This window comes from Anneissia japonica, unplaced genomic scaffold (assembly GCF_011630105.1).
Source record: "Anneissia japonica isolate Jap-2015-1 unplaced genomic scaffold, ASM1163010v1 scaffold493_len2256704_cov171, whole genome shotgun sequence".
Lineage (NCBI taxonomy): Eukaryota > Metazoa > Echinodermata > Crinoidea > Comatulida > Comatulidae > Anneissia > Anneissia japonica.
Window position 1 is genome coordinate 2,098,786 of NW_022727062.1, and position 9,866 is coordinate 2,108,651.

Genomic DNA, 9,866 nt, shown 5'->3' on the forward strand with positions numbered 1-9,866 from the left:
AGATGTGGATAAGAGACAGGAACTGCACACTCAAACCTTTTGCACTCAATACTTTAAATAAATGTCAGCTATCTCTCCAACTATATATCATTGCTTTAATATATAAATGATACTATTTTGATGAAATAAAAGTGGAACGACCCCACAAAAGAGTAAAAAGGAATCTAAACACTAATTATTGCAGCATGATTTTAATATGACCATACACCTCAGAACCGTATATACACGATTAAAAAAATACATATGTTTTCTTCATTTTTTGAAGTTTGTTTTGTTAAGTCTTAATAAATAAATAATAATACCACAATCTCTATATCTGTCTGTCTTTGCTGTACGAATCTAAACACTTGGTGATTACAGTATATTTGGCACGATTTTATTGACGTCAGAACTTTGTACTAGATTTTAAAAAAAGACATTTTCTTTATTTTTTTAGGTTTTTAATTTTATTTTTGACGCTCTTAATAATTAAATACCGATACGTTAATCCGTATACCTGTTGGGAACTGTCTTTACTGTTGAAATCCAAACACTCAATGATTACAGTACGATTAGCATGATCTTATTGACCTCGGAACTTTGTATGATATTGAAAAAAAGACAAATTTACTTCATTTTTTGAAGTTTTTAAGTTGATTTTTTAATGTCTTAAGAAATTAATAATGAAACCAAATTCTCTCTATCTGTTGTGAACTGTCTTTGCTGCTGGATTCTGACCACTCAATTATTACAGAGATTTGGCCATGATTTTAATGTCCTCTAAACATGGGGCCAAAAAGTGTGCGTTTTTAGCATAATGGGGTGTATTAAAATGCACTGATGACAGGTTTTGCATGAGAGTTCGTTTGAAAACTTTTTACACATGCCTACTGATGTGTTGGAGAGTGTATACTGCAAAAATCAGCTGGTCCATATTTTGCCGGGAAACATGTCACTTTCCAGGCACTTTTAGCTGTACAGCTGATGGCCTAATAAAGTGTCAGGTCAACATCAGTTTTCCAGGGCCTAGCAGGATACAAAAGACTTTGTTCGAGAAATTTGAAAAGAATTGACATCGACAAATTTCAGTCTGATATTTGCACCTGGCTCTCTCCAACTTGCCCTGCTTCAGATGTAGACTTTAGTAGGGGCTTATACTGAGTCTTTAAAGAAAATATTAGATGTTCATTCTCCAATATTGAATCGTTCATAAAATGAAGGTGGAACGCCGACGCTTAGAATGCAATTGGTTGATATCTGGTCTTATGATAGATAAACAACTGTATCTAGGCCAATTTACTAAATACAAAACAAAAATCCCTGCAGAGCTGAAGCCCATTATTACAAAAACAACATTTCGGGGTGTCATCAACGCAAGCTGTTTCGTGTCGTTGACCAATTAACGTCGGCTAGAACCTCAACCCTTGTCTTTTGACAATCCCAAAGCACTCGCTAACAGGTTTTCTGATTTTTTTTCAAGTCAAAAGTCGAAAAATATTGCAACACACTTTTATCCAGCTCTCCTCAAACTTTAACATCTGCATTTGAGTCTTGCACAAGTGAATTTTTTGTTGCTGTCTCAGAAGAGGAAGTTCTTGAGGTTATTAAGTAATTTTCGATTACCTCATGCTCACATGACCCACTCCCATTGAAATTGTTCAAGGCTTGCCTTCCTGTTCTCATACCAATTATAACTAAAGTTGTCAACGCTTCTTTGAGTTCAGGTTTATTTCTCGTTAAGCGTGCTTGCATTACACCCTTGTTAAAAAAACCATCATTGAATGCTGAAGAACTTTCAAATTTTAGACCCATTTCTAATCTTCCATTTCTTGGAAAGGTCATTGAAACGGTGGCATCCAATCAGCTACAATCATATCTTAACAGCAATGGTTTATTCGCTTCCAGACAATCGGCCTATCGACAAAACCATAGTGTGAAATCTGCTCTTCTTTATGTCCAGAACGATATTCAGATTGCACTTGACAACCGTAATGAGGTTCTAATGATCCTTTTGGATTTCAGTGCTGCTTTCAATACTATCGATCATAAGCAGTTACTAAATCGTCTATCTTCGCGTTATGGTATCTCTGGTATCGCCCATCAATGGTTTGCATCATATCTAGAGAATAGGTCTCAGTCAGTCGCTTTCAAGGATGTTCTGTGAAATCCTACTTCACTTACATTTGGTGTTCCGCAAAGGTCGGTTGTTGTGCCACTTTTATTCATTCTATTTACTGCTCCGCTGTCTGACATAATTGCTACACATGATGTGGAGTGTATTTCATATGCCGATGATACGCAGTTTTAATGTTATTTTCAATTCGGATCAGCGCGATGCTGCTGTTAGTAGACTAGAATTGTGCATAGGCAAAGTTCGATCTTGGTGTCAGTCCAACAGCCTTGTATGAATGATGCAAAAACCGAACTCATTCATTTTTCATCACGTTTTAAGCCAGCTCGCTGGACTCCTTCGATTAAAATAGGAGATGCATTCATTGAACCTTCGCGGTCCTGCAGAAATCTTAGGGTTGTTAGGCGCGATCGACAAATTATTCAAAACGACAAATCTGCGTCCAGACGCGTTTTCTATTGTTATACCAAAACGCGTCTGAAAACACCGTTTGGATAGGGCACCGTTTGGACGCCGATATTCCGTTTGGACTTTGCTCCTCCCCTTTTGTTACGGCCGAGTGCATGCATTGTAAAACGTGTCTAGACGCTCTCTTGGCATCTTCCCTATACTCAAGTCCGAGCGTTTACCCGCTTTGCGAACGTCTTGCATACAAGTCTGGTCATACAACTAATTCATAATCGAAAACATTTAGACCACACCATTTGCGGCAAATTTAAAGAACATCGCTAACACAGTAGTAGGCCTACTTACATCTTCTTGCCTGAGATTTTTTCACTCGGGTCTCCGTTTTTGTCTAAGTATTTTCACAGTTATCAACAGTCTATTTTTAGTATATATGAACTCCCTTGACTGTCACTATAAATAGACTGGTTGTAAATGCAACATTCTCCACTGTCTATTTTTAGCAACTGACCCGGCACATATAAATAGACTACGGTTGTGAATGCAACATTCTCAACTGTCTATATTTAGTGACTGACCCGGCCTTTACTAGACGCGCATCGAATTAGTTTTCGATACGCGCTTGTCTCCTATTTCTAGTACACTGTCGTCGTCGACGACAAAATCAATTTTTCATTTGTATATTTTCCTTAATAATTTTCATCTTAAAAACGTTGCGCACTTTAGTTTCTCAACTACAATGTATTATTTTATGCAGGCCTATATATATTGTAACGAAATGTCTCCCCAATTGTTGGAACAGCCCTAGGGGTGGTAGCCCAGTTAATTAGACAGCTGTAAGCCACGCTCTGATTGGCCCTTGTGGGAATGAGAAAGTTATGCAAATAAGCCCACTACATGGGGGAGACTTCAGTTGGTTCCTAGATAGCCCTGAAACTAATACGGTACTGAAGAGACTCCCGTTAATATTGATCTTCCATTGTTACATCAAGGTTGCACGTTTACTTTACGAATACTACGACCCTATGAAGGGTGAGTACTAGAATAGTTGCTTCGGAAATAAAAACTGACTTGCCTCACGTGGATCGTGAATTCAAATTGTGTCTGTATTATTTGATTAGTTTAGTGAAGTCGGTGTGTGTACAATCGCCGCCGAACCCTGTTGCTCATAAATAGGCCTAATTATCCTGACAGACGAAGGAGATTCGTTACATTGGCGTCAGAAGTGGGATTCTTAGGGTAGGCTACTTGTTAAGTGATAACTTGTTTTATTTATACTGTTCATAATCATGCATAAGGGATTAGACACAATCCAGGAGCAGATCCTGAAACTAGAGCGGGAATGCATGGAGCTCCAGATGCAAACTAAATCAGTAGGAGCCGACCCAGAATCAGGATACAAGTCAGTATATGGAGGATTTACTCGGGGAAATTTAACTCAGCCTACAATCGTAGGCCTAGGATCAGAATCGTTTGCTAGGCTAGCACCAGTCGGTACACAAGGGTCTAGCTCCAATGCTCCAGTTGAGAATTCACTCCTGGACATTAGTAGAGCACACTAACCCTTTACCGAGGATAGCAGAAAAAGCCTACAGCTGCCAGCTCAAAGCCTAGGCCTTGAAATCTCAGTGAATGCTGAGGGAGGCCTAAGGTCTGTACGTGAAACAAACAAGCCCAGTACGCCAAACGGGCCTAGCTCCTATGTACCAGTAGAGACATCGCTCCTGGACATTAGGAGAGAAACTGCCTTGGGAGGACACACCACCCTAGGCCACGGCCTAAGATTAAGGAAGGAACTAACTGATGCGGCTGAGTCTAGCTTCGACCACCATTCACCACGGGAATCAAGAGGTGACGCTGATAATTCAGTTGTGCTACCAAGTTGTGATAGGCCTTACAAGTTGTTTGGAGAGTACCAGAGTACTGGCCAGAAAGCAGATAGATTTCAGGGGCTGATGGGCGATTCAGCCGAGCCTACATTAGGTCGCAGTTTTGCAACAGGGATGGGAGGTGAAGCTTCCAGTTAATTTCTACTTCCTAGCATCAACAGGGCTCATAACCTGGTTCGTGAATACGAGATTCACACAAAGAAAACATGCGGACATAATGATGCAACACATAAATATCTGGATACCCGGGATGTAAAACATGCAGATTCAGAGGATAAAACACAGGTGCCTCCATGGCCGTTGAAACGACAGGATGCCGTATATGGAAGGGATGCATTTGAGAAGCTGTTTGGAGAAGCCATGAAACGGCCAGTTATTAATCCTGATCCGTATGAGGGAAAAATTCCATGGAGGGAGTATCGCACACATTTTGAATCCTGTCGGAGAGCTAACAGATGGTTGGATGAGAAAGCTGCAACCTTTCTCGCTGCTAGTTTAAAGGGACAGGCATTGGCTGTACTTGGTAATTTTCCAGATGGATAATATAAGCTACAAGAATTAACGGATTCGTTGGAATTGCGGTTCGGTACTGCGCAACAAGCTGAAAATTACCTGATGGAATTGCAGATACGTAGGCAGAAAGCAGGAGAGAGTATTTAACAGTTAGGCCAAGCAGTACGAACACTGGCCAGGCAAGCCTATCCGGATCTTTCAGAGGACCAACGAGAGCGGTTGGCTAAAGGCCACTTTATGGAGGCTGTGGAAGACCCAGAAGTAAGAGAGGGAATTTTCAAGGCTAGGCCCAAGACACTAGATGAAGCTGTAGCAGCAGCATTAAATACCAAGTGGTCAGTGTATCGTAGAATCGGATTCGGATTCGGATGGGCGTACACCAGGCAGACGGTGGTATCCTCAACACTCTAGGACGGACCAGAGAATGTGTTGGTAGCGGATATTCGTCCAGCAGGCATTATCGGAATGGATTTTCTTCTTGAGATAGGAGCAAGGATCGACTTAAACACCCTGGATATTCGGATCGGTGAAGAGGTAATAAGGTGTTCCAACCAAATAGGTTACCCGTTTGTGCCTAAAGTGTTAGTCACCAGGTCCATAAAGCTGTTACCCGGGCAAGAGCATGTTGTAAGCGGATATGTTAACCAGGTAACTGGCCCAAGTGGTCAGTGTATCGTAGAACCGCTCGACGTGAACGAATTGGCAGACAACGGATTGATCTTGGCCCGAGCGCTAGTGACGCCTGGGGCCGGAGAAATACCACTTAGGCTGTACAACCCAGGAAATGCTGTGCGAGTATTGCAGGCAGGTACGAAAATTGGAACCCTTACGCCGGTGGTGGAAGTTCAGGGGCAGTTGCCACAGAAGGGCCATGACCCTTCCGATCAGGAAAGAATTCCTACTCACTTGTTTGAACTATATGCTGCAAGTTGCACAAAGGTGGACGCAGGACATACACACGGGATATTGGCAGGTGGAGCTAGATGAGGAGGCAAAGAAAAAGTCAGCATTCATTGTAAGAGGGGGGCACTATAGTTGGCGTGTGATGCCCTTCGGGCTTTGCAATGCCCCCTCTACCTTTGAACGCCTGATGGAAAGAGTGTTGCGGGGCCTACAATGGGACACATTGCTAATATACTTAGATGACATCATCGTTTATGGAAAGGATGTTCCTGAGGCTATTACACGTCTGAGGACAGTTTTTGAACGACTTAGGGAAGCCGGGCTCAAACTAAAACCGAGCAAGTGTCAATTGTTCCAGAATGAAGTTCTGTATTTGGGACACCTAGTGTCAAAGGAAGGGATTCGGACAGATCCCTTAAAGATTGAAGCCATACAGGATTGGCCGCAACCACAGAATGTACGGGAGGTGCGGAGCTTTCTTGGCCTTGCATCGTACTATAGGCGATTCATTAAGGATTTTTCAAGCATTGCCCGTCCGATGTACAAGCTCACGGAAAAAGCCAGACAGTTCGAATGGGGTCTGGAACAGGAGCAAGCATTCCAAACCCTGAAGGACAGGTTGCAATCCTCCCCAATACTTTCATACCCAGAGGTAGGAGAGTTTATCCTTGACTCCGATGCCAGCAATGTAGGGATCGGGGGAGTTTTGTCTCAGATTCAAGATGGACAGGAAAAAGTAATTGGCTACGCCAGTCGTACACTGGCTCGGGCTGAAAGGAATTATTGTGTAACCCGTCGGGAGTTGCTTGCAGTGGTAGTTTACCTAAAACATTTCCGGCAATACCTATACGGACGTCCAGTTACGGTTCGGACTGATTATGCTTCATTGAAGTGGCTCATGAACTTTAAAAAATCCAGAAGGACAACTAGCCAGGTGGTTTGAGATATTGGCGGGGTATAACTTGACAGTGCAGCACAGGCCTGGCTCGAAGCATGGCAATGCAGACGGGCTCTCCCGTCGACCCTCCAAACAGTGTGGTCGCGTAGAAAAAGAAAACTTGGATGGCCTCCCACAGCAGCCGCAAGTTAGGTTGACGCAACTTGAACCTGAGGTTTCAAGGGAACACTTGCGAGAGGAACAAAAGAAGGATGTCTGATTCAAGGTCAACCTGCTATGTTGACGGCCTAGATGTGTATAAGAGACAGGGGATACAGTCAATCCAGAATATCGAGCATATTGGGTGTTGTGGAATGTCCTGGAATTACGAGAAGGCATACTCTACCGAAGATGGGAGGCCGATGATGGCAACGAGAAATCTTATCGACTAGTGGTTCCCACATCCATGAGAAAGGAAGTAGTTGGGGAAGTGCATGGAGGCCGAACAAGCGGCCATTTGGGACAATTTAAGACATTGACTAAACTGAAACAGAGATATTACTGGCCTAAAATGTACCTGTCAGTCCGGTCTTGTTTGAGGCGGTGTGATCTCTGCGCTAGGAGAAAGGGTCCTCCTAGAAAGCGGAAGGCACCACTGCAGCACTGGCCTGTGTCTCAGGTTATGGAGCGAGTGGCGATGGACATACTGGGGCCGTTGCCTGAAACTCAAGATGGAAACAGATACGTTCTTGTGGTGGGTGATTATTTAAGTAAATGGATGGAGGCTTACCCCATTCCGGATCAAACAGCCAACACAGTTGCTAGGACCTTTGTGGACAACATTGTACTACGTTTTGGTGTACCCCGACAACTTCATACTGATCAGGGGCGCAACTTTGAATCACAGGTGTTGGCGGAAATGTGTGCTTTACTTGGTATCAGAAAGACCCGAACTACCCCCTACAATCCAAAATCCGATGGAATGGTAGAGCGCTTTAACCGGACTCTACTAAATATGGTAGCTGTGATGCTGGATCTGGTTAAAAGACAAAGAGACTGGGACGTATGGCTCCCTTATGTAACCTTTGCTTATAGATGTTCCCCACAGGAATCAACGGGCGAGACACCGAATATGTTAATGCTGGGACGTGAGGTTGAGATCCCTATCGATCTGACGTATCCCGTCATCGGCGACAATGATTTGGACACAGATCTGGCGAGACAAGTCCGGGAGAAGTTATGTAATGCAGCGGAACGTGCCAGAGTAGTGTTGAAAAATAGTGCTCGCAGACAAAAGCAAGGATATGACAAATTGGCTCGAGATCCTGAATTGAAAGTTGGCCTGTGGGTTTTGATGTTTGACCACACAAAGCGGAAGGGGCAGTTACCAAAATTAGAATGCCGGTGGAAGGGCCCTTATCAGCTTATAGACCAGTTGACGGAGGTGACCTTCCAAATCCGAATGCATCCAAGTGGTCGGACTAAAGTCGTACATTGTGACCAACTGAAGCCGTGTTGTGCACTACAACCAGAACAGGAGAGTGTAACAGCACAAGGGGTGTCTCTGAGCAGGAAAGTGTATTAGGACAGGACCGGTCAGAGGAAAGGGACGATGAAACAGAGACAGAACATGAGCCTGATGCCCAGGGGGAGTTAGAATTTAGGAAGAATCCCCGACGGAATCGTCAACTACCTGCCCGTTTTCGGCGCATTATCATTAACGATATTTCCAGTAAAAGTCCGAGGTCAGGCCGAGGCGATGCTACATGTAGCCAAAAATTAAGCTTTCCAGATTGCGATGCAAAGTTCCGGCGCAGAGATAATCTACGCAGTCACATTAGACGCAAACACCGGGAGCACAGAAGTCATGACAGACCGAATACTGAGGATCCAAAGACAGAAACGCAGGATACGAAAATGGGAGATACGGAGCATAGAGAGGAAAGCTGGAGATGGGAAATCCTACAGTTATCCCCTGGCTCGGAAACGTTGGTCGAAGAGGTTTTGAACCAGCCGGCTCCGAAAGTTCGGTTGATTCAAGGTCAACCTGCTATGTTGACGGCCTCTGCCAGAGAGCAGCTACGGATGGAGAAAAAGACAGAAGCAGACCTACCAGGACTGCAGACGGAAGTCCTTTCGCAAATCACCAAAGTCCACGACGACGTGGAGGACACCTTTTACGTCAAAGGCGAAGTTGTCCGAGTTCGCCGCTACAAGAGGACCTTCTTCATGTCACGCCATGATTAGATTTATTTTAGTTAATTAAGGAAAAAAAAGTGTGTTAAGAAAAAGAACTTAAGAGAGTTAAATAGAGTAGTTATATTAGTTGATGACACAGAGGTATCCTAGACCTTCTGTAGAATTTGCATGATGTTAAAAAGTAATCATATCGGAGGCATAGTAGACCTTTCGATTAGGACATTTAATTATCTACATTTAAAGTGTAATCATATCGGAGGCATAGTAGACCCTTCGATTAGGACATTTCATTATCTTCATTTAAAGTTAGTCGATTCAAGGGATGAATCTGGCTCAGAGGGGGGCTATGTAACGAAATGTTTCCCCAATTGTTGGAACAGCCCTAGGGGTGGTAGTCCAGTTAATTAGACAGCTGTAAGCCACGCTCTGATTGGCCCTTGTGTTAATGGGAAAGTTATGCAAATAAGCCCACTACATGGGGAGACTTCAGTTGGTTCCTATAGCCCTGAAACTAATACGGTACTGAAGAGACTCCCGTTAATATTGATCTTCCATTGTTACATCAAGGTTGCACGTTTACTTTACGAATACTACGACCCTATGAAGGGTGAGTACTAGAATAGTTGCTTTGGAAATAAAAACTGACTTGCTTCACGTGGATCGTGAATTCAAATTGTGTCTGTATTATTTGATTAGTTTAGTGAAGTCGGTGGTGTACAATCGCCGCCGAACCCTGACGCTCATAAATAGGCCTAATTATCCTGACAGACGAAGGAGATTCGTTACAATATTTTATTATGTGAATAAAAATATCAAGATGATAAATATACCAGTTTTTATTAGTTCCTATGCATGTAATGCAATAGGAACTATTGTAATCACTCTTGCTATCTCCTATGTTTTTTATTGTGTGTAGTGTGTATGTGTGTGTGTAGACATTTATGCAAATGCGCATGCGTCAAAGAAAAGT

The 9,866-nt window shown here is 43.2% G+C and overlaps 2 protein-coding genes across 2 annotated transcripts in view; both read left to right on the forward strand.

The window, feature by feature from the left end:
• Positions 1 to 2,143, forward strand: part of LOC117113420 (actin-104-like) — a 22,817-nt gene extending 20,674 nt beyond the window's left edge. Inside the window, exon 6 of the mRNA XM_033256740.1 lies at positions 1,704 to 2,143. Within this exon, the coding sequence (XP_033112631.1) occupies positions 1,704 to 2,143 (440 nt within the window). The remainder of the gene's footprint in view (positions 1 to 1,703) is intronic.
• A 7,209-nt stretch (positions 2,144 to 9,352) lies between these two features.
• Positions 9,353 to 9,866, forward strand: part of LOC117113421 (lactadherin-like) — a 41,884-nt gene continuing 41,370 nt past the window's right edge. The window contains exon 1 of the mRNA XM_033256741.1: positions 9,353 to 9,503. Coding sequence (XP_033112632.1) covers positions 9,353 to 9,503 — 151 coding nt within the window. The remainder of the gene's footprint in view (positions 9,504 to 9,866) is intronic.